This window comes from Heterobasidion irregulare, assembly GCF_000320585.1.
Source record: "Heterobasidion irregulare TC 32-1 unplaced genomic scaffold scaffold_07, whole genome shotgun sequence".
Taxonomy (NCBI): Eukaryota; Fungi; Basidiomycota; class Agaricomycetes; order Russulales; family Bondarzewiaceae; genus Heterobasidion; species Heterobasidion irregulare.
This window is the reverse complement of record NW_009258203.1, coordinates 566232-588700: the sequence shown is the minus strand read 5'-3', so window position 1 is coordinate 588700 and position 22469 is coordinate 566232. Positions and strand designations below refer to the sequence as shown.

Sequence of the window (22469 nt, the reverse complement as noted above, 5' to 3'; positions counted from 1 at the left end):
GAGCTCCACATGTCTAAACCTCTCTCTTCACAATAAACGCTCGAGATTGGATCCGACATAGCTCTCCAGCAGCGCTTTCTGCGGCGACAAGGAAGCCAGCTATACACATATCGCATAGATCCAATTAAATTGGAGAAGTATGAGGACAGTCTCGGACAGTACATGAATTATGATGCTGTGGTTAGCTGTGGTTGCTGGGGGATGGGTGGATGGACGCAGACGGGTTGTTCGAGAATGCGCTTTGGTTAGGCTTAGGGTCGACCACTACCATCGGCTTTCCTGAGCTTTCCTGGCAATTTTCAGTCTCTCCGACCGACAGTCTGCCTGCAGGCAGCCTACTCTGCGACGCATGACCCTCGTCTTAGTATGCTCTCCGTCATCACACGACTCAGCGAGGAAGAGCGGTGTGGACGCGTGGGCGTGGACGAGATACTACCGGCGGCAGACTTTTTAACAAGGAGAAGCGAGGTCCATCTACAGTCGACCCGCCCCCGCACACGCCAGCCTCCACCTCTGCACCGCACCAAATACCCCCAGCGCGACTCGCCGTCGACAGTCGACAGCCTATCTCCCGCACGCCCCCGCCGCCCGAGCATGCGTCGCCGCATCCGCCCTGCTCGGCGCCGCAGGACGCACGCGGCGCCCGCAGGTGTGCGCTGCATCGTGCTCGCGCTCGCGCCGGCACCGCTCTTGCGAACGAGAGGACGACGCCGCTGTTTCGATGAGACTAGCCTTCACTTCTGGAGCCGCGCCGTCGCTGCCGATCGGCGCCGATCCCTCGCACGACGCATGCGCGTCTCACTTGTCGTCCCCGTCAATCAATCAGAGCAAACCCTGTCCACGGCTTCGCGCGTGCACCAGGGAGCGAGGCAGATGCGAGGGGCACTATGCGCCAGTTCGTAGCAATGCCGGGCCCGATCTCATTGGCTACTTCATTGACTTCGACCTCAACGGTCATTTCGTTGCCCGCATCAATAACTCTTTCGATGACCGCGCCCTCAGCGACCTGGATACCGAGGCGCTCAGTGATTCTGAAGTTTGATGATGACCGCAGTAAAAGCTTTTCAAACTGTGAAGTCTTCGTGGTGGTTGCAACGGCAATGACACAGACAATAGCAATCTCCTATCGTTCTTCAAACTTTCTATGGCGCGTTCGAGGATTACTCTAGACTGTTTCTCCGAAACTCGATTCCGTCATCTGTGATTGTCGACTGATGTTGTCAGATCGATGGTGCGTCTGTCCAAACCCCACGGCGCTCAAAGCTGTGTCTTTGTATACTTGCTTTTGCTTATTGTTCTCGGAATTCAAACTTTTGGTTTATAGCTGTGCGCTATCAGGATCGTGGCGCAACTTGCGTCTACTCTAAGTGCAAGCGCCGCCTCACATGATTCGCTCCTCTTCGCGGAAATGTTACAGCCTCGTCTCTTTACGAAACGTTGTATCAACATATGCGTGGCGTGACTGCGGTATTCTGATTCAGCAGCAGATGGCTATATCGCTTGTGACAGGATCCTGTTGGCCTTTCAGCCAAGATGGCGTCACTACTTCTACGACATGACCCCGGCACTTCTACTGAACGCCATCCTTGATCTCCGTCGTCTGTGCCTACAGTGGCATATGATCCTCTCTCCCTACCGCAACTACTGAGTCTAGGGCCTTGAAACGTTCGAGGCCCATCTCCTATTGTCAGAGTGAAGCATGCGGTACATCCCTCCATCTAGCGACGCGGCAACAACACAATTTAAAGATTGCGTTTGATTCAAAATTTGCGTTGACTGATTACCAGTGTGATGTCAAGCACATTCTTCAGTGTAAGCCTCGCCTCTTTTCGTGAATCTTTGAGTTAATCTTTCTTTCAATCTTGGCTATCAAGCCATGGTGGCGCTCAGACATGGCGTTTTGACAGCAAGAAGCGTGGCGCAGACCCATTCTCAAAGATGTGTGGCATCGCGGCGTCGTGGGCCGTGCTTCTGGCAGTTGGTGGCGACTATGCAACCTTTTAAGGACCACAGCGTCAGTTCTGCAAATTCGTTCCTCCTCCTCCTCCTCCCCCTCGATCCTTATCCCACTTCCATTCAAGCCGTCTAACATGTGCCACTGGCGAATGTGAGTCTCGGTGATAACATACGACTCTCTGTGGTCCGAGGCTAATCTGTACACCTTCAGAGTCACAAACACTTACCTGCGCTGCGGACACGCATTTCAACTGGTCAGCTGCCACCTGAATAGGGACCGCTTAACACTGACGATGCAGAACAGCCCGACGAAATGGTCATATTGCTCGCTTCATGAAGGCTGTGAACCATGTACTTACCAACATGCAGATCCTATGCGGCAATCCACGATGCAAGTTCAGCGACAGACACAATCCAAATTGTTCTGCATGCGTCGACACGTGTTTCCAGTAGTAAGTGGCACTCACTCGTAAACCGCGCGGATGGTTGATTCAACGTCATTAGTCGTGACGTTCCAAATTCTTACAGTGAGTGATCCAAGACATTCCTCCGTATTCATGTCTTACACTGCATTAGACCCTCAGATTAACTGGCATTGCCCGAGGTGTACCGCTTATATGACCACTGGTCATTAGACACCCTGAATAACATGGTGAAGACCGCAAAGATGTATTCTTCGTACTGTATAGCGAGTGTCAATGATCATTGTATCCCAGATCTGTCCATCTGCTGATGGCATATCTCTCATCCTGATGTGCTTGTTTACCGAACATCGCTATTGTTATGATCGATAAATGAAGGAACACATTCGAGGCCTATCGGATGAGATAGGAGAACAAAAGAAGGAGAGTATATATAATCAGACGCGCACTGGTGGTGTCTGCCCTTGGGCTTGTGCCCTCCTGTATGTGGGTATCTCGCATCTCTAACAACGAGCTCATCTCCTTCGTAGAGTTCTAGCCGAGGTCATGACATTCCTTGGGCTCATTATACCGAGATGTGTCTCAGAGCCTGCATGAGCAACTATGTATTAGGGGAAGGTGATAGTGCGTTGTGGTGGTCGGTAGGATTCATATGTGATTTGGATAACGGATGATGCATCCTTATCTCCCATCCATGAGAACCGCCGCTTTACCACTCCTCACTTCGCCTGTCCTCCTCTCATAGGCTTAGCCGCTTAGCATTGCATGGTTTGGGCATGCAGCTCTGCGATGTCAATAAAGAGATGTGTCGTCTCATACATTCATTGGTTGATCTCGTCTTTATGAACGCTAGTTCAACTTCGCGCTTATTTAGTTGTTGGCAGGCAGAATACCGGTCGCCGCTCGCTGGTCAGTCTACCTTCTGTGTGATGGCGGAAGCAGTCTAGAGGTGTTTGCCTTGAGCATAACAGTACTCGTAGGAACCCTTCGAAGTATCACACCAAGTGATCATGCAAATTTCGTGATATGTGTAGTCACCAATGTAACAGGGTATCTACCATCGTCTAGTCTCCGAGAAGCTAGTCAACGTTTATGTGCGATTGCGCACAAGTACAATGGCGCGTTGCACGCCTATCAAAGAACAGCGTGTTTGACCTCACCTCTTTCAGGATCACCATATGCGCTCGCCGTGTCCCCTGAGTTTATTTTTGAATTGTCAGTGTCCGTGTAAGATTCCAATGCAATATCTTGTCCGACAGTGACGTTTACTTGTGTCGGAGGGGCCGTGTTAAACTGACGGTTGTCGAAACGGGCAGTCTTAAACGTGCAAGTAAGCATTAAAAGCATCAAGGTAGGTGGCACAAGATCAAAGGCACAGGACTCACGGTCACATTGAACGAGGTCTCCGTCGTTCCAAGCTGATCGCGGAGGAGGGCGCGAGAGTTCAGAGTCTAAGATGCATGGAACGGCATAAGCTATGAAGAGAAAGCATCCAATACATTCCACTCACAGACATCAATGTATTGCTACAAAACATAAGGCATCAGTCGCAGAAACAAAGCCATTGGCGCTGCACGTACGTATAGATGCGGCCCATGGGCTGGAGGGAGGACAGCGTTAGAAGACATCGAAGAACTATGGATCATGACGTACGAGAGCAAATATGAGATGGAAGTTTGTCCTCTGGAGGGTTGTCTAAATCCCAGCGTTGGACAGCGGGCGGGCGTATAATGGTGCCACAAGGTTAGCCAGCGGATACAATAGTGAAAATATCCGCTTACGAATGTTATGAGGTCCATGATCTACATTGAGAATACTGTCAGCCGAGCGCTTCAATTGTATATCGTCGGATCACGATACTTACACAGAAGAAACTAGCGAACAAGGCGGTTTGAACAGCATTGCGAATTAGTCGCGAGATCACACCGTCCGTCCCTGACCCACACAAACCTATTAGAAAATAGTGCACGAAGCTCAAGTAAAATCCTTACTGCGAAACCCGGTGCGACTTTTATTCAAGTACCAGAGCAGGAGTCCGCTACATAATGAAGAAAGCGTTGAGTACAGATACTCACAAAATAGAGTGAGATGCCAGAGCCGACGTACGTGATGCTGAAGTCAGTGAACACCGCCAGAGAAAGCCAGCTATCGACGATAGGTATGAGCGTCGCAAACGCATCGATACTAGGCAAGCAAGCAAACCCACGATGTCAGAACGACAATCCAATAATCTGTGAAGGCGACTTACTTCGGGTTCAACAGTGCACCGATCGCGCTCGCGCAGCCCGTGGCGCCCTGCGCGAAGGAGAATATGACGATCATCCCGAACAACCACCAAGAGTTGGAGAATTGCTTGATGCGCCAGGCAAGGAAAATTTGAATTGGAACAGATGCACTGCAGACAAGAGGAATCAGCAGTCGCAGCGGATGAAAGAGGACTCGGCACATACAAAGCGGTAACGATCGGAGTAGAAGGGAATGGCCAAGGGGCCGCGCTCAGGAATGCCGGATTATTGAAGTTTGTGACAACATAGTCCCACAGCATGTAGACCGATGCTGCAGTGTGAAAGGTGTCCAACAGCATCACCCACGCTACTAGAACTCTGTGGCACGACCATTAAGAGCACGGTCGAAGTAAACCCGAAAGCGAACTCGACTCACTGGATAGCCTTTCTGTCTTTAAACGTTGTTGAATAATATGCTGACCACTGGATAACGCAGATCCCGTATAGAAACACGTTGGTAGTGACAGACACTACGACTGGACCGAGAATGAGTTCAACTTGACCCATCTTGAACGCCTGCTAAGCATATACTAAGCAATTGAGCTGGGCGAGAGATCGTCAGTCGTGAATGTAAGAAGGAAGAAAGAGAGTCAGACTGTGGGCGCATATAAATCTTCTTGATTATGGATGAAGGCGCAGAGTAATGACCCCGAAGTCAACGCCCACGTAAGTAGATAACGGCATTCTCGAATACGGAATTCCTCGCCGTCGCCTCATGCACCTCCGCCGCCCCAGCGCGGCGGCAACTTCCTGATCGCGATTCACTCGCCTAAAACAGTAACACCGTGGCAAGCTTACCACTGAGGACTCTTCTAAAAATTTAGGAGGCGGGTCTGATGGCGTTGGGCCTGATTGAGATTGCCGGTCGGATATAGCTAACCAATGGTGTTCCTTGTGGCAATGGTACAACGCTCTAGAATATTCCGGCTGTTGCGGCTTGTCGCTTGAAGTGTATGGCGCGAAGTTGCCATCTTGTCTACCTTCATCCAATCTGGTAAAGCCAGGATTTGGCCGGCATTCTTTATAGATGATCAACTCCTACAAAATGTTAGCTTATACTAGGTAGACATCCTCAACAAGTGCTAGGAAAATGCGTCTAAACTGGTAGGAGGGTTTAGAAAGTGGGTGTCAATGCCCTCGAGTTTCAACCGTCCAGCCACTGTCTTCCAGTATCCTCATCGCCACTCACCTATACTGCCCACGAGGGGAGAGAACTAGAATGAGAAGAAATGTGTACTGGCTACGTATCATGGGCATGATGCCGTAGTCGCAAGGGCCAATGGGGAACCGCTCCCCGATGGCGCCGGATCGTTCCGGTTTGAAACCAAGCTAGCGGTAAACTTCGGTCGAGATTGAGTTCGAAGTGTATATTTTAGTTTCAAGTCAACTCGGTGAATGGGCTGGTCTCTTGTTGGTACAGCATATACGGAAATGAGGGATGGCCTAGATTAATCAACAGTGAAGAATGGCGAAAGAAACCTGCCGCCTCCAGAGTCCAGGAGGCAGTTTTGTGAACTCTGTTGTATGGAGTATTTCGATAGCTGATGACAGCGCTGGATTCTTTGCAGCCTTCCGGAAGCCATCGAGAGCAACGAACTGGCGCCAGTGTTATGGAAGGCAGGAAGAACGCGCCTAGACAGATCAGTAGACGTAAAAGAATGAGGGGTTTATCGATGTCAATCTTCAAGGGGAAGATTCGTCGGGAACATGTCTCGCGTCTTTCGACAAGCGTGGCACTGACGGTAAACGGCGGTGCACGGGCTCAATGGGATGAAATTCCAAGTGATGCGGTAACGCACCGGTAACGCAGGGCGAATATGAATAATATAGACACTATGTATCACAAAGCAAATCGTCAGAAGGTGCTAGGCCATCACACTGCCATCGCGCAGACTTACAAACGCCTTCGCAAGTTCTAGGCAGGGGTAGCCACAGGTTAAGCAAGACGACTGCAAGACGACGAGATATGGCGAGGCACGTCACCATTCTAGACAGTGGAGCCAGCAAGAATAAGCACAAGGAGCACGCGTAAAAATGCCCAACGACCAAGAACAGGAACAATCACATCGTGAGCTTCTTCAAGAAGACCAGGCTAAGCACGAAGACTGCCTATGCTAGTAAGAACAAGGATAAGAGAAGCTGATATAGCTAGCACCACTCTGTAGGTTATAAAAAAGCGTTGGCCTGACGAGATGGGACGTCTGGTCATGGTGAGCAAGGTACGAAAAAGTAGCGTGGAGATACTTGGTGAGCGAAATGGAGAACATGCGGGAGAAATTTTGCGCAAGCATGGCTGTATGAAGAGTGAGATGATTGATTACCGTTCTTGCACATACAACGGAGAATTGTGATGTGCTAAAGTCGTTCACACAGAGCAAACATTGTCCCACAGGAGCGCAGTCTGCAAGATGTCCATTGCCTTTTATGAGCAGCAGAAACTGTCGCGGTCCTCGATAATACGATTCCGGGCCATGTTGAGCCTAGTGAATCAGGATAAGCAGAAGAAGGTGATTCGCTTCTGCAATGCAGAGCTTGTTTTCTTTTGGAGAACAAAGCGTGCATCATTAAAAATACCTGCCAGTGCAACATAAAATCATTGAGACGGAGGCCAGCGAGGAATGATGAAGCTGAAGACCAGAAGGTGCGCAGAGAGGGCTGTCGTGACAAGACAAATTGTGACGTTACGTGCTGTCGGAGATCCAATCGGGAAAGGAGACACCTTTCAAAGGCGACCAGAGTTCAACTTCGCCAAGTCCCACCACCTCACTCTCCCCCTCTCCCATCATGGTGCGTACATGTCTCTGCATGTTTTCATTCCGAACAGACTGGTTTACGCTTCCATGTTATATAGTCTGTCACGCCAGTAGTCCTCCGCCGTCTCATGCGGGAGCTCAATGAGCTCAGAACGAACCCACCAGAAGGTATTCGTGCCGTCACGAATGAGGACAACATGCTCGATGTCACAGGAATCATTCAGGGCCCTGGTACGCACTACATTCTAAATTACACGTCCCCATTGATGCGGAGACGAAATGACGCGTGTGGCTGATACGTTCTGTTCTCATCGCAGAGGGCACACCATACGCGGGCGGGTACTTCAGAGTCAAGTTCAAGTTCACAGAGGAGTTCCCAGCGGCCCCACCAAAGTGTGCGTTCAACAATCTCATCTTGTTGTCTTCGTTTGTCCCGTCGAGTAGCTGTGCTCAGATCTGTTCCTGACTAGGCTGGTTCGCAACCAAGATTTTCCACCCAAACGTATCAGACGCGGGCGAAATCTGTGTCAACACGCTGAAGAAGGATTGGAAGTCTTCATACGGCATCGCGCACATCCTCGTGACCGTAAAATGCCTGCTCATCTACCCGAACCCTGATTCGGCACTCGATGAAGAGGCCGGCAAGCTTCTGCAGGAGAACTATGAAAGCTACTGCGAGCGCGCGAAGCTTATCACGAGCGTTCATGCCACGCCAAAGGTGCGCTTGACAAATAGGCCCTACCCTTCTTTTGACGGTTCTGAAAAATTCACGCTGCCCCTTTCAGGTGCCACCACCAGAATTTACGAAGAGCGCATCTGTAACAGACTTATCGTCTCAACGAACTCCCCTGGATCCTCCGAAACCATCTGCATCATCTGTCATCTCATCAATGAAGGTCACATCATCTCCTCCCTTTCAGCCGCTCCAACAGTCCGCCTCAAACAAGATCTCGGTCTCGTCCTCTCTCTCATCTCTCTCCGGTGACGAAAAAGGCAAGGAGCGCGTGCTCTCGCCCTCTCCCCTCGGCACCGCGGACTCAAACGTGTCGTCGGCCGGGACGGCCAAGGCCGTCAAACGCGGCGCGGCGCCTGGTGTCGTTGGCAGCGAAAAACGCAAGAAGGCGCTCAAGCGCCTCTGACATGCACACAAACCCGTTTCATCCTATTGCGCTCGCTCGCTGTAGGGCCGTACATCTGCGACGTGTGTCGGGCACGTGGCGTCGGCGTGCCCTGAGCGTTGGACATGTACAGGCCTCGTGTTTTCTCAATGTTGTGGATCACTTCATGTATGATGGATCGGGAGGATTCGTGTCTTCCAAGCATCATCCGTTTCGTCTATTGTTGTGTTAATATTGTTTGGTTGAATCCTACCTGATGGTTATATTTGCTTTCGGAGGGACTAAAATGCGCGTCTTGATTCTCGTTCAAGCTGGACAGCGAGGACTGGTCGCTCGAGCCTATCTTCTTTCGCTGTCATTTGTTTTGCTACTTATTCGCCGATGTACTCGTACTGTACATGGCCGCTTTGCGTGGAGTCTGGGACTTGGACCAAACACATGCTAGAGGGCCAATTACATAATGCCATGTTCTGGTCAGTGGGCGTCTATTCGAGTCCTTGCTCCTGCGCCCACGTTCGCTGTCCGGTTCAAACGACGTCCATGGCTTCCCTCCAATCCCTCGTAGACACCTCGAAGGTCTCTCTGTACCTCTCGTTGGCTGCCATCGCGTTCAATCCCACCGCATGGAACATCGTCGCGCGTGATGGTATGTAATTCACATCCCACCCTACTGTTCACATCCACGCCAGCTAATGTTTTGCGGGGGTCACACCAGAGTATAGGAACAAGACCCTCACGCGTCTTTTTGGAGGGAACGCGCGGAGGGCGTGCTATTTCCTCGCGCTCTCCATCTTTGTCGCCGGGATGGTCCGTGACCACCTGTACGTTCACTTTCCTCGCTTCCCCTCTTCCCTATCAGTGTCGTATTCCCTTCTGACGCTCTCATTTTTTGTTGCGCTCAGCTTTCAGCGCGCGCTCTTCGAACAGCCAACCGTCCCTCTCCTCCCCGCGCCCCTCTCGACCGTGCTGCCCGCCGCGCTTTTTGCGGTGGGTCAGACGCTCGTGCTGACTTCGACCTGGGCGCTCGGCATCACGGGCACGTTCCTCGGGGACTATTTTGGGATCCTAATGGATCACCGCGTTGAAGGCTTCCCGTTTAACGTCCTCCGCGACCCGATGTATGTCGGCAGCACGATGTGTTTTGCCGCAACATCGTTGTGGTGCGTCTCGTTTAGTTGTCTTCTCTGTTTGCCCTTCTTGCTGGCAGGAGAACCCTGACGGTCGTATGCTAATATATGTTTTTTTCAATGAAGGTACGAAAGCCCTGCGGGCCTACTCATTACGCTATACGTATACATTGTGTACATCATCGCGCTCCGCTTTGAAGGGTATGTCGACAAGCCCACACCGTGCCCTCTTACTGAGCCCTATCATCGTCTTTCTTCCTCAGGCCGTTCACCGACATGATCTACTCCAAGCGCGCGGCCTCCGCCTCTGACGGTTCCAAGAAAGATATTTGAGCGCATCTCAACCGTCGACTAACCCCACCTCTCCCTTCTGTTTTTCTTGGACGTACTGAAACGATTGAGCGATTGACGCAATGACCCCATAACCCACGCATTCACGCACCTACGACTTTCAACAGTCGTACCTCTTCACGACCGCCTCATCACATCCCTGTGGGAAGAACAAGAGCAGAGATCGGTTTGTTATATCACCCTTCCCTGCCTCGCCCTCTTCCCTGACTACACATACAAAGTACCCTACGCATTAATTCTATATTCAACAATAGAATAGAGGCCCCCACGGGGGTTGTTACCATCTTCACGAAGCTGCCAGCTCAGCGAGCCCATGTGAATGTTTCGAGTGGCTTGTGCGATGCCTTCGTCATCCGTGCCTCGGGACAGAGATTCGAGTAGGGTTTCGCGTGAGACGGAAGTCTAAGTAGTAAACTTATACCCGTCCACGACGCCGTCCCAGAGGGTCTTGCAATCGACCCGCGCACCCAGGCGCGACGCAAGCAAAAACGCGCCACTCAGTTTCCTGCAGCCGTTTCTCGCATCAGCGGGTGTACGGTATGGGCCAGCGCGCGACGCACCTGTTGAGACTGTACGTCTCGCGGGGCGGGGGCGTGAGCCGGTGCCGCAGCATGACGGGGATGAGCGAGCGGATCTCGCCGGTGACCTCCGCCCAGCGCGAGCCGGGCCCGAACGCGAACGGCTGGGGTGTGTCGGCGCGGAAGGGCGTCGCGAGGAGCGCCATGGACGTCACGTGGGCGTCGAGCATCATCTGTAACAGGAACAAGGCAAGATCAGAACGAAGGTCGATTGCGAGGCTGCGGGGATAGCGTACCTCGTTCTCCTCGCCGGTGAGGTAGCCGAGTTGAATGCTCCGCTCGATGGACGTCGCGCGATCGCCAGAGGCGGCTGCTTGTAGGAGGCGCAGCCAATTATCGATGAACGCGACGTCGTACTCGCGCGTCGCGCCGAAATCAACGAGCTCAATCTGTGCAGCACGACGCGCCCAGTTGGTTCAGCTTTAAAAATAGATAAAACAGAGATAAAACCCCGCGCACCTGCTTCGTTCGCGCGTTCCACAGGAAGTTCGACCAGTTCGGGTCCGTCTGCATCGCGCGGAACACGAAGAGTTCGTTGAAACAGAGCTCAATGATACGCGCCGCGATCGCGTCCCTGTCTTCCTGCGGCAGTACGTTCACGGTGTCCCCGCCGACGCTTGTGCCGTCTACGTGTTCCATCACAAGCACGCGGTCCGTGCTGCCGTCCCACACCCACGGGACCTTGAACCGCGCGTCGTTGCCGAGCTTGGAGGGGCCGCGAAAGGCGCGCAGGAAGGAGGCTTCGCGCGCGTAGTCGCATTCATCGGCGAGCTCTTGTTTCATCACCTGTGGCCGTCATGCACGGAGAGCGGGGATTGCGTTCAGCGGATAAGGTGAAGGTTCATGATGGCGAGGGTGGAGAAGGCGCACCTCAATTGTCCGGCCCAAGAAAGCACCCTTTGGCAGCACTCCGCCTACCTTCATTAGCGCGCTCACGTACGAAAGGTCCGTCTCCACGGACTCGCGCACGTTCGGGAACTGGATCTTCACTGCAACGCGCGCCTCGGCTCCCGTTGGGCTCGCATCTGCGGTAAGGACCGCGCGGTGGACTTGCCCGATGGACGCGGCAGCGAAGGGAGTGGGGTCGAACGTGCTGAAGGCGGTGCGCCAGGACGGACCGAGAGAGGTAGCCAGGACTTTCTAGAACGAGTGAGGAAGCCATGAGCCTCAAAGAGGAGTAGAAAAGAAGAGAAGAGAAAGAGCAGACCTCCATTTGCCAGTTTGGCATGTAATGCGCGCTATTCTGCACTCTCCGAAACACGCGCTCGATCTCAGGCGGGAGCACATGTGTGTCTACACAACGCGCGTACAACCGTCAGTCAATCCGTTGACTACGTCGTAGACTCCACGACAACTGCTCCCCAATGATGGACAATCCAGACACACCTTGTATGCTCAGGAACTGCCCGATCTTGAGCGCCGCACCGCGCATCTGCGACAGCTTGCTCACGAGACGCGTAACATTAGCCTCTGTCAGCATTAACGAGCCACTCCCCGCATTGGCAGATTCGGAGGAAGAGGCCGAGCGACGGACAAGCTCCGAGGCGGCGCCGAAGCTGAGAGATGCGGCGAGGCCTGTTCAGGGAAAATGAAGGCATTTAAAACGAGTGTGAAAATACAGAGATTTGAAAGAGTGCGATGTCAGATGAATGGACCGTAAAATGCGCAATGGAGGAAGGAGCGAAGACGCGCACCCCCATAGTGAAAGAGTCTGCCTAGGCGCGAGGACGGCACTTTCGAAGATTGAAGTGCACGAGCCGGGGGAAGGTCAGGAATCGATTCCTTTCAAAAGAAATCGGATATGAATGAGACGAGAAAGTATGAACGAAACAGAAGCGCGGAATGTGCAGACAATGGGACATACGTCAGAAGAGAGAATTATGTGCTCTGCGTCGATTGCCAGAGAGGGATTTAGATCTGCTACTGGAGGCGAAGGAGATGATTGAAGTGCTGGCGGAGGCGCAGATGGGATTGCTGTTTCTTGGAGTTTGGCTTGTGTGAGGCTAGGTTGCGAAGGTTGAGCAGTGGTTTCTATCACGGGCTCTATCGGAGAAGTGGGAAGTATAGGGAACGGAGATATGGATATCTGAGAAATCCATGCTTCGTTCGCGTGTCGCAGCGAGTCCGGTCGGACGAAGTGCGAGTCTGCTTGTACTCGCCCTGCTTCAGTCTTCGGATAGCCTATGTTCGTCGAGGACACTGTCTCAAGTTCATCGTTCAAGGAATCTGCTTGTCGTCGATTCGTGCGCGCGGGTCCTATAACAGATGTGTACCACAAAAGATGTCTAGTCGAGTGCATGCGATTATATGTTCCACACGCACCTGCCTCAAGTTCTGCCACCTTCTCTGATTCTTCTTCATTATTCCTCTCATGTTTCCTCTCGAAAAAATGATCGTTTGTTTTTTGTTGCTTCTGCACCGACTGAGACGCGAAGGGGCTTGAGAGCTGGGCTGCACGGTAGCGCGCGGCATGGTTGAGGATGTCAAGAGCTGAGTGGGCAACACAGATCCAATTGAACGCGGGTCCTGGTGGCATGTGCGCGCCGTGCTCGACGCTGCGGCCGATCCGTGCGACACAGAAATAATTCAAAAGACGACGAAGGCGAAGGAGAGGACGGTCGGTGGAACCCTAACCCGGGATGATTTGTGCGCCACCAACGCGTCGCGGCCGCCTCGAGTTCAGATCCTTTGTCCAAATTGGTGTCGAGGCCTTTCCCCAACTTGCCTCGCAACCGCCACTATGTCGCGCATCCTCGCGGCGCTGCACGCTCAAGATGATGAGGACGACCCCGTCAATGTCGACTTCCTCCAACCTGACGCGCTTGCAGGCAACAAGCGCAGGTGGGACGATCAGGCGGGTCCGGGGCCGTCGAGCACGCCTGGTTCTGGTAATAAACGACGTGCATCCGGGACCCCTAGAGAGCAGCTCAACAGACTCCCAAGCGGGCTTCTTGCGAGCACCCAATCACCTGGTGAGTGCTTGAGCATTTAATAGAGAGTTACCAAAAGATGTATACTGATTAAGGCTCCTCCATTTCCTTGTGTCGGCTGTGTGGGGTGCGCGCTATAGACACCAGAATTCGCTTGGAATCCGGTGGCGATGTGTATAATGCACGAGCGTTACTCTCTAGCTCTCCACTCGTGCTCAGAAGCGCAGGAACATTTCAACTGAATTACGACAAAGAGAGCTCTCTTACGCAGTTTGATATTGGCGGTCCGGATCAACAAGAACGGTAAGTTGATCACCCTCTCGCTCTTTCTCATTTATTGCTCATTCATTGCCCGAAAATTTCACTATGAATGCCTCAGCCTCGCGGAATTTGTCTCGAAGAGTATTGATAATTTGAGCAGCGGGTTGCTCGTTCGCGACGGGATGAAGTATTTGGGCTTGAAAGAGTGCGTCTCTCTCTCGTGATGTCGCAGCTCTCCTTGTCGTGTCCACGATACACAAGAAACTAATTAACTCATGGACGTGTGATTTCAATGCCATTAGTGCGAAAGACTTGCTTCCCGGCATGGAGGTCCGTCTGATTCCTCACCAAATCATCGGAGTCACTTGGTTAGCCTTCCGAGATCAATCTCCATGTCCCATCTCACGTCGCTGCCTGTATTTTCTTATTCGAACAGGATGCTCATACAGGAAAAAGAAAGTCAATACAAAGGCGGCATCCTGGCGTACGTATCTATATATCATAGTAGTGTGATGATTGGTTGACTCTCCAATATAGAGATGACATGGGATTGGGTGATTTTCAAATGTTTTGACAGCCTGATATCTCGATTCTCAAAGGTTGTGCGACAGGTAAAACAGTTCAGATGATTGCCACCATGGCGATGAACATGCCGGATGTGAATGACACGATCCGCGCAACGCTAATTGTTGTTCCTGCCGCGCTTCTACAACAGGCTAGCCTTTTTTTTGAACCTTTATATCTGTATACGTACTCAATCTAATTTTGGATCATCTCATTGTACAGTGGAAAGAGGAGCTTGAGGCGAAAACGAATGGAATTTTCAATGTACATATCCACCACGGCAAAGACAAACTCAAGACAGTCTCCGCGATGCGATCGAAAGACGTGAGGCTTAGTATTCGCATTCATGTGGCCTTCTGATGAATTATTTCAGGTCATCATCACAACGTACCAAACACTTAATCTTGAGTTTGTGATCAAAGACCCCGACGTCGAGGAGGATGAGCATCTGAAATGGCTTCAGCAATACGGGTACGCTCCTCACGTCGTTTAGTTTATACTAATTATTGATTGGAGCCTGGATAGAGGTCCACTCGCGAGGATGAAGTGGCGCCGCGTCGTCTTGGACGAAGCACAGTTCATCCGGAACAGGCACGTCGCATCTGCTAGCCTTTTCATTATCTTTTATCTTACCGCTCTGACTTCTCACACTTATTCTTGTTCTGCGCTCGGATGATGCAGGGCGACGCGCTCAAGTAAAACCGTAGCTCAACTGCGCTCCAAATATCGCTGGCTTTTGACGGGCACGCCTGTCACGAACACCTTGTGCGTGTCCTCTTCCCGTTGACCTCCCGAGACATCAATGTGAGTTTTTGTGTGCTTTCGATGGGTGCAGAGCCGACATCTACGGGCTTATCCGTTTCGGCCATTTTCGACCGTGGAATGATTGGGAGAGTTTCGACGAATACATCGTAAGCAAACGCATTATGGCAAAAGCGATTCCCTATTCACATAGACTGGGTGCTCTGCAGTGCAAGGTGCAAATTTACGATCCTCCACTCGCAGGTACGCATATATGCCGCGATAGAACACATATTCTGACGGATATATGCATGACCAGGCCTCCGCGCGCAAGAGATTCTCAAACCGATCATGCTGCGCCGCAAGAAGGACGCGCAGCTCGAGGGCAAGCCGCTCCTCACGCTTCCTCCGAAATCCATCGAGATAGTGACGCTGGATTTTTCTTCGGATGAACGCGAGGTGCGTAGCCAATTCCGCGATATGCCTTCCGCGCGCACCACCATCTTCGTCTGGGTACTCATGCTCAAATAGCTGTACGACAACTTTGAGAAGCGGGCGAAGATCCGTATCGGAAAGTTCATCAGGGAGAACACGATCCTCAAAAAGTGCGTTGCTACGTCTTCCGGCGACCTGTGTGGTTGTTTGCTAATTCGATTGATTCACAGTCATGCTGTCGTGCTTGTTCGTCCCATCCTCTTTTCGGCTCAGAGTTCCGCAGTCTGAAACGAGTCCATAGGTCATGATTTTGCGCCTGCGGCAGCTGTGCTGCCACCCGAATCTTATCCTCGTGCGCTGCTCACTGGTTTTGCATGTATATGCACTCCCTTACGCTCTTTTAATATACAGAGTCAGACTGAAGGATTCGAGGATCCTAGCTTATTGCTTGCGAGTGACGCCGACAAGGAGCTGGGTCGTGCGAAGCGAGTCATGGGCCCGGCATGGGTCGACAAGGTAAGATCCACTGTGGACCTCGCCTCGACATCAACTCACAGTAGATTCTTTGTATTTTTCAGATCAAGAAACGGTCGGTGCTATTCGGGCTATTTCTGAACGCTAACATTGACAATGGTCTGTATATTTAGAACATTGGAACACGCGCGAGCGGTGGAGCTCGATTTCACCGATGAGGGCTCTGAAGACGATGTGACGTGTCCCGTGTGCGGGGACAGTAAGTGGGCTCAAGCGTCTCTTACATCTCAGAGTATTAACAGCTTGACGATCTGCTGACAGTGTTTTTCAACGACACCGGCAGAGTTCTGACATGCGGACACGAGATCTGTTTCGGTCAGTTCTTATCTTGGTCTTGTCTGGCGTCAGCGATCTGAGGGTTGTCCGCAGAGTGCCTGTTGAATTTGCGCGAAGCGCCGATTGCACACAATGGCCAGTTGTGAGTTTACAATACACTGACATAGGGTAATTCCAATAATACACTCTAGTGGGTACGGTAACGAGCAGCAGAACCTCAGGGTCGAGAAAGAGTTTGAGCTCGCTGAAGCCAAAGGTCTTCGACCTTGTATGTTTCTCCACATTCCAACAGTCTCTTTCTTGTCTAACTTCTCTTCCACAGGCCCCACATGTAAGAAGATGTGCGACTTCAGTGCGAATTCTGTCTTCAATCTATCGGCCTTCGAGCCTAGCGAGGACGAGATGAAGGCATACGTACGGGCCGAGCGCGAGCGCAGCAAGAAGAAAATTGAGAAGCCGGAGAGCGCCGACCCGCTGGAGTTCTCTTCGTTGATGGACACCACGACCAAGAAGAAAGAATTTTCAGGTAATTTGAGTGATTTGAGTTCCGACGACGACGACGACATGCCAGATATTGCGACGCTATTGAAGACTGTGGGTGAGAAGGGGAAGATGAAGCAAAAAATGAGTGGGTATCTCTCAGCTATCCATTGTATAGCGTAAGGCTGGACTGACGATTTTTCTTTGTAGTCAACCTAGACGAGAGCACAGATGATGTGCGTCACTGCTGTTGAGATGAACCCATGTACTTTATGGCTGAAGATCGTACACAGGAACAACCACCGTCCTCCCCTCGCGCCCCAACCTCATCTCTAAACTCTAACGAACAGTAAGCTTCTTATCATATTCAGAAATACATGTTTTTCACATATTTCACGTGTCAGGGATCCTACTGCGCAAGGCAAAGGCAAGGCCACGAGACGGGAAGGCAGCGCGGGCGCAGCGACAGCGAGCATGGTTGCGACCTGGCGCCGCGAAGACGACGTCGAGCCCAGTGCGAAAATGCTCGCTATGATCGACGCCTTGAAAGAAGCGGAGACCCACGGAGACAAGACCATTGTCTACTCACAATGTACTGTTTCTGCTCCTGCCGAACTTTAGTGGTCGTAAACTGATGAATATTGCTCAGGGACTTCAATGCTTGACTTGGTAGAGACGTTATTCGCACGGTATGGAATTCAGACATTGAGGTACGACGGGAAAATGAGCCGAGAGGCGAGGGACCGAACGCTAGTCGACTTCAGACGAGTTGGGAGCCCCAAAGTCATTCTTATCAGGTATTTGACTCCTTTTACGCTCACGCGGGAGTCTGTGGGCTGATTTGACACAAACAGTACGAAATGCGGAAGTGTTGGCCTGAATCTTGTCACTGCGAACCGAGTCATAAAGTATGTCTACACTCTTTGCACATTCTATCCTTTTAGGTCTCTAATAGGTGTCTTTCACAGTTTGGATCTGTCATGGAACTACGCAGCTGAGTCCCAGGCGTATGACCGTGTACATCGACTTGGTCAGGAGAAGAACGTGTTTGTAAAACGGCTGGTGGTAAGGAACACCATCGAAGAACGGTACAAAAGTTGCTTTTATGAACTTTTTCAAGACTGAAGTATCAACTCTCTGCAGGATGCTCCGATTGCAGAACCTGAAAATAGGTGTGCAGTTGTTTTCACGGGGTTGGTTTCGGGAAGCAAGGGCTGACTCGCGTGTATCTAGGGCTGTCGGATGCAGCACTTGGAGAGGGGACCGGGATGAAGTTGCACAAGATGAGTGTGAAGGAGATCAAACTGGTGCGTGGTTCTTGGATCTTCTTTGCTCTGACTCGACTTACAACTCAATCATGTCTCAGCTGTTCGGCATGACACCAGCTCAGAGGCCCGCGGCGCAGTCCGGCGAGCAAGTACTGGACAATATTTGTCCACAAACCGCGTAATTCACTCGTATTATATGCTTATACTTATGACTGTTGCTATTGCTATTGCGCAATGTGGTTCCCCTCATACACCAATCTGTGGTATAATCTGTAGGATTTCATTCTCAAAATTACATTAAGTCCTCCCCTATTCGACGTGGGCCAGCCAGTCAAGAATCTGATGAAACTAGGCTTTTGTCTTTGCTTCGGTAGTGCTAGCTGAACGACCAAACAACTGACGAAGAAATCCAGCGGGCTCTTCCTTCCCTGGCGGCTTCGCGCTTGGCTTAGATGTATGGGCCGCGTCCGCTTCACGATATCGGCGTTTGTATTCTGATGGCGATTCAGCATTCATACCCGACTTCCATATGCCGCGACGAGAAGCCCTGAAGCGGGGTTCAAGGATCGGGATCAGCCCTTGTGTGAACAGTAAGGTGTGCATAATCTGCGATACTCACTGTGCTTCTGCTTGAGCGCGAAGGAACTCATCCTTCCCCCACTTCCCATACTCGGCACCGGCTTGTTCGTACACCTCAACCCAGCCCGCCCGAAGCATTTCAAGCGACAGGAACTTCCCGGAGAACAAAAATCCTGGGAGGACACGCGGAGCTAGGAGGGCGACCGCTACCTGATAACACGCCGACTCAGTTGTGAGAAGTTTGACAGGAGGGTTTGAAAGAGGAGATCACGCACTACGCGGGAATATTGGTCTTTACGAATGAGCTGACAATAGACGGTCTTGCCCTCCGCGTTAGATTTTAGCCATTGCAGTGCTTGTTCTGCATATGGCTGACTCGGGCGACCAAAATGCGCTGCCTGTACATATGAAGACCATTGAATTACAGTGTTGGGACGGATTGATCAGATGCACGGCTACGCACCTCTGGAGCGTCAACTCCGGCCAGTCGTATGTGTATTGTTTGACCGCCCAATTCTGGGCACCTTCATCAGATTGCAGCGCAGCGTCATCCTCGGAGAAACACTCACCTTTGGTAGCAGTCGGTATTCGTCTGAACTTGAGAGGCCACTTCCACCCAAAACCAGGAGTATGATACAGCCGAAAGTTATCTGCATCGCCGACGCTGCAACTCGTATCATCGAACAGTCACACGAGAAAAATGAACAGACGCACCTTGTTACGACGCCCTTGATCCACCTCTTCTTCTTCAAGATATTAGGCGTGATCCATTCCGAGGTTGGTATTCTTTTGAAGAAACGCCTGTATAGAGCGGTGCTTCCGAGGGTAGTCACTGACCCGAGAACGATGGCTGATACGACGAGCGTCTCCGTAGGAATCGTTTGGAGTCCGGTGCGCAGTCTCTTAAGGTCATCTTCAACGTTGTGAGGCTTATTTCGCGCAGACCATGGTAGTGAGGGCATTGTCCCGGAAAGTTGAAAGGCAGGAGTTGACCAGCAGAACCGTGCACACGTTGGAAAGGCCCCAGAAGGCGCTTAGATCATGCACTTCCGAGTTATCTGATAACTTCCATGACTAGCCTTGACTCACAGGAAGTCGCTGCTCCAGTACAAGTCCCTCATGGCTCACGCAACATCACCATCTTGTACGCAACCGAGACAGGAAACGCTCAAGATGCTGCGGACAGGATCGCAATCAGCTGCAGAAGAATACGTTTGGTTTGCCGTGTCATGAGCATGGATGCATACCCTCTTGTCAGTCTACAGCACCCGTTTTTGCCAACTAGAAAAATCTGATACGTCACAGACCGATCTAGTCTTGGAACATCTTGTTGTATTCGTTGTATCCACAACTGGCACAGGCAAGGAGCCCCGCTCGATGACACCCATGTGGAACATGCTGCTCAGGTCTGACTTGCCATCCGATCTATTCGAGGATCTCGAATACGCCGTGTTTGGCCTTGGAGATACGGCATATGAAAAGTTTTGTTGGCCATCGAAGAAGGTCTCTCGGCGCTTGGAGAGCTTAGGGGCAACTGAGATATGCGCGAGGGGAGAAGGCGATGATCAGCATCCTCTAGGGTGAGTCCCGTGCGCTACTATGCCTGTGTTTCAAGCTTTGATTCATCGAACATTCTATTATCTATAGCATAGATGGAGCTCTGGAGCCTTGGACTAGGAATCTCACAGAGATACTGTCGCATCTCCATCCCCTACCACCTGGGATAGACGTGTACTCGGCCGACAGCCTGTCTCCTCCTCGAATCGCGTTGCACGAAACGCCGGAAGAGACGATCTCGGAGGACAAGGATCCCCTAATGACCGACAGGGAGTATCACACAGCTACAGTAACGCTGAATGACCGTATAACTGCGTCCGATTGGTATCAAGATGTCCGGCATCTTGAGTTTCACTGTGACGATGATATCTCGTGCGTATCTACGTCCTAGTAGTATCTAACTTCAGCTTGAATTTACACTCAGCTATGAGCCTGGAGATGTCGCCGTGATACATCCAGAAGCATCACCCGTCGATGTCGATGCTTTTTTGATCACAGTCGGCTGGGCGAACGTTGCGGATGATCCTGTCAGAATCGAGCGCGTATTGGAAGGTGATACCTCATCATCTCACCACCTGTTGCAATACGCCCTTAATCCCCTTTGGTGTCATCAGATCAGACGTTTCCAGACCATTTACCATCCGTCTCAACTCTCCGAATCATATTCACTCGTTACTTGGACATCAACGCTGTGCCAAAACGATCATTCTTTAACCTCCTTCGGCATTTCACATCTGACGAGCGGGAAAAAGAGAAACTAGATGACTTTGTATCTGCAGAAGGGGCGGTAAGTGAGACGCACACGCCGGTGCTGACAGGATAACGGCTAATTGCATCAAAGGATGAATTGTATGAGTACTGTCAACGCGTTCGACGGACCATTCGTGAGGTCCTGGAAGAGTTCCGGCATGTCAAAATACCCAAGGACTATATCTTTGACCTCTTTCCGTCGTTGCGACCAAGGCAGTTCTCAATCGCAAGTTCCATAATCGTGTGTTTTCTCCCTTCATATTGGGCCCCGGACGACAGTGACTGATTTCCTTCCGAACTATCAGCACCATCCTCACGAAATCCACCTATGTGTTGCCATCGTGCAATACCGGACGAAGCTGAAAATCCCCAGACGTGGCGTATGCACTGCGTTTCTCGCCTCACTACGCCCAGGTATGCCTCGTTCGTGCATCACGATCATATTGAAATCATAGCTGACTTTTGACGCACCTATTCTCAAGGTGACACGCTTCGCATCGGTCTACAGAAGGGACTATTGTCCCTGCCCAGCGGTACTGACACGCCCGTGATATGCGTGGGTCCGGGGACAGGCGTTGCGCCTATGCGCGCCCTGCTCGAGAAACGTATACACATAGGTGCAACAAGTATGTCCCGCTCTGGCTTCACGAGAATTTCCCAAAGCTGATGAATAAATTTGATTAGGCAACACGCTATATTTCGGGTGTCGTTCGGCCGCAAAGGACCAGCACTACCACGGCGAATGGAAGTCGTACGCGGAGAGCGGAGAACTCACGTACCGCGCTGCATGCTCGCGAGACGTACCTGGGGTGAAAAGGACATATGTGCAGGATCTGATCTCCGAAGACAGCCAGAGGGTATGGGAGCTTGTGGGGAGCCAAGGCGCATGGATATATATATCAGGGTACGCATTCGCATCCTGTTCAATTGTGTGCTAGGTCTTTGATATTTCAGTACAGATCTGCGAATAAAATGCCTGCAGGGGTCAGAGGTGCGATTGTGGAGGCGGCGCGAATACATGGTGGGATGGATGATGAGGCGGCGAAGGTATTCGTGAGTCGTATGGAACGTGAGGGGCGACTGATGGAGGAATGTTGGAGTTGATGCTACACGGGTTAAGAAGTCCTCTCCAGAGAGCTGAATGTAATTGAGATCTGAACTTGGCTGTCGATCAGACTCTGTACACTGAAAAGAATGGCGAATGTCGGCAGCGCACGATGAGCTGCTGTATGTCTAGGTCGGTTCTCCGAGGAATACACATCGGGTTGTCCGAAAGATCTCATGATCAGGACTGCTGAAATACCTGTGATGCGACAACACCAAAAATATGAGTGCAGAGCGTGTAAAGGGAGAAGCCACTGCAATAGCGCGAGGCGATGGGCGGTGTATAGTCACTCTTTGTTGATGAAGGGAGAAAATGAGTTTACACGGAGACATCCGATCGGCTTGCGCATTGAGCTCAACCTCGAACTCCGTCCGTCTCCATCTAATCGCCACAGCCTCT

General features: G+C 51.5%; 8 protein-coding genes across 8 annotated transcripts; 5 read left to right on the top strand and 3 right to left on the bottom strand.

Annotated features, from left to right (window-relative positions):
- Positions 1–366: 366 nt before the first annotated feature.
- On the top strand, positions 367–1042 carry HETIRDRAFT_452738 (uncharacterized protein; the record flags this gene model as incomplete). The annotated part of the gene is made up of 2 exons (XM_009549887.1): positions 367–836; positions 904–1042. The coding sequence occupies 2 exons, from the start codon at positions 367–369 to the stop codon at positions 1040–1042; spliced, it is 609 nt and encodes a 202-aa protein (XP_009548182.1).
- A 2342-nt stretch (positions 1043–3384) lies between these two features.
- HETIRDRAFT_440726 (uncharacterized protein) lies at positions 3385–5230 on the bottom strand. The gene is made up of 12 exons (XM_009549886.1): positions 5040–5230; positions 4829–4981; positions 4627–4773; positions 4485–4562; positions 4370–4416; positions 4243–4313; positions 4160–4180; positions 4032–4073; positions 3959–3978; positions 3889–3904; positions 3764–3829; positions 3385–3695 (listed from the first exon to the last, which is right to left on the bottom strand). Exons 1-12 carry the CDS (start codon positions 5168–5170, stop codon positions 3513–3515), a joined length of 975 nt encoding a protein of 324 aa, XP_009548181.1. The 5' UTR covers positions 5171–5230; the 3' UTR covers positions 3385–3512.
- A 2284-nt stretch (positions 5231–7514) lies between these two features.
- Positions 7515–8134, top strand: HETIRDRAFT_243460 (uncharacterized protein; the record flags this gene model as incomplete). Its single annotated transcript, XM_009549885.1, has 3 exons — positions 7515–7647; positions 7734–7811; positions 7887–8134. Coding segments are annotated over 3 exons (459 nt in total), but the record flags the coding sequence as incomplete, so codon positions are not given.
- A 940-nt stretch (positions 8135–9074) lies between these two features.
- HETIRDRAFT_452735 (uncharacterized protein) lies at positions 9075–9994 on the top strand (the record flags this gene model as incomplete). Its single annotated transcript, XM_009549884.1, has 5 exons — positions 9075–9180; positions 9250–9355; positions 9437–9694; positions 9788–9862; positions 9925–9994. The coding sequence occupies 5 exons, from the start codon at positions 9075–9077 to the stop codon at positions 9992–9994; spliced, it is 615 nt and encodes a 204-aa protein (XP_009548179.1).
- Positions 9995–10225: 231 nt separating this feature from the next.
- Positions 10226–13195, bottom strand: HETIRDRAFT_63857 (ABC transporter). The gene is made up of 10 exons (XM_009549677.1): positions 12913–13195; positions 12455–12846; positions 12285–12372; positions 11977–12166; positions 11798–11883; positions 11461–11730; positions 11041–11376; positions 10827–10979; positions 10573–10763; positions 10226–10517 (listed from the first exon to the last, which is right to left on the bottom strand). Exons 3-10 carry the CDS (start codon positions 12288–12290, stop codon positions 10415–10417), a joined length of 1335 nt encoding a protein of 444 aa, XP_009547972.1. The 5' UTR covers positions 12291–12372; positions 12455–12846; positions 12913–13195; the 3' UTR covers positions 10226–10414.
- Positions 13196–13330: 135 nt separating this feature from the next.
- HETIRDRAFT_103759 (uncharacterized protein) lies at positions 13331–18261 on the top strand (the record flags this gene model as incomplete). The annotated part of the gene is made up of 33 exons (XM_009549883.1): positions 13331–13562; positions 13661–13823; positions 13900–13986; positions 14084–14149; positions 14218–14265; positions 14319–14335; positions 14393–14439; positions 14568–14669; positions 14719–14816; positions 14871–14921; positions 15027–15110; positions 15181–15256; positions 15317–15350; positions 15406–15545; positions 15618–15691; positions 15752–15767; positions 15823–15873; positions 15933–16037; positions 16100–16110; positions 16169–16254; positions 16317–16370; positions 16425–16473; positions 16523–16599; positions 16654–16959; positions 17022–17047; positions 17105–17160; positions 17216–17403; positions 17461–17608; positions 17666–17719; positions 17780–17899; positions 17955–17983; positions 18045–18118; positions 18178–18261. 33 exons carry the CDS (start codon positions 13331–13333, stop codon positions 18259–18261), a joined length of 2853 nt encoding a protein of 950 aa, XP_009548178.1.
- A 90-nt stretch (positions 18262–18351) lies between these two features.
- HETIRDRAFT_459646 (uncharacterized protein) lies at positions 18352–19620 on the bottom strand (the record flags this gene model as incomplete). The annotated part of the gene is made up of 6 exons (XM_009549882.1): positions 18352–18626; positions 18699–18868; positions 18934–19056; positions 19122–19174; positions 19228–19322; positions 19373–19620. The coding sequence occupies 6 exons, from the start codon at positions 19618–19620 to the stop codon at positions 18428–18430; spliced, it is 888 nt and encodes a 295-aa protein (XP_009548177.1). The 3' UTR covers positions 18352–18427.
- Positions 19621–19728: 108 nt separating this feature from the next.
- On the top strand, positions 19729–22069 carry HETIRDRAFT_419295 (uncharacterized protein; the record flags this gene model as incomplete). The annotated part of the gene is made up of 10 exons (XM_009549881.1): positions 19729–19911; positions 19964–20238; positions 20306–20587; positions 20640–20767; positions 20830–21002; positions 21057–21206; positions 21271–21379; positions 21448–21591; positions 21650–21869; positions 21925–22069. The coding sequence occupies 10 exons, from the start codon at positions 19729–19731 to the stop codon at positions 22067–22069; spliced, it is 1809 nt and encodes a 602-aa protein (XP_009548176.1).
- Positions 22070–22469: the final 400 nt, after the last annotated feature.

What these genes read in the sequence shown, in the direction of transcription:
- HETIRDRAFT_440726 (XM_009549886.1), bottom strand. Translation starts at nt 5,170, where the DNA reads ATGGGTCAAGTTGAACTCATTCTCGGTCCAGTCGTAGTGTCTGTCACT. An exon ending in TGTTCGCTAGTTTCTTCTGT is followed by an intron (nt 4,181 to 4,242) that starts GTAAGTATCGTG and finishes TTCTCAATGTAG; the next exon opens with ATCATGGACCTCATAACATT. An exon ending in TCCATCTCATATTTGCTCTC is followed by an intron (nt 3,979 to 4,031) that starts GTACGTCATGAT and finishes TCCTCCCTCCAG; the next exon opens with CCCATGGGCCGCATCTATAC.
- HETIRDRAFT_63857 (XM_009549677.1), bottom strand. An exon ending in GAACGAAGCAGGTGCGCGGG is followed by an intron (nt 10,980 to 11,040) that starts GTTTTATCTCTG and finishes CGTGCTGCACAG; the next exon opens with ATTGAGCTCGTTGATTTCGG. An exon ending in GAGACGTACAGTCTCAACAG is followed by an intron (nt 10,518 to 10,572) that starts GTGCGTCGCGCG and finishes AAACGGCTGCAG; the next exon opens with GAAACTGAGTGGCGCGTTTT.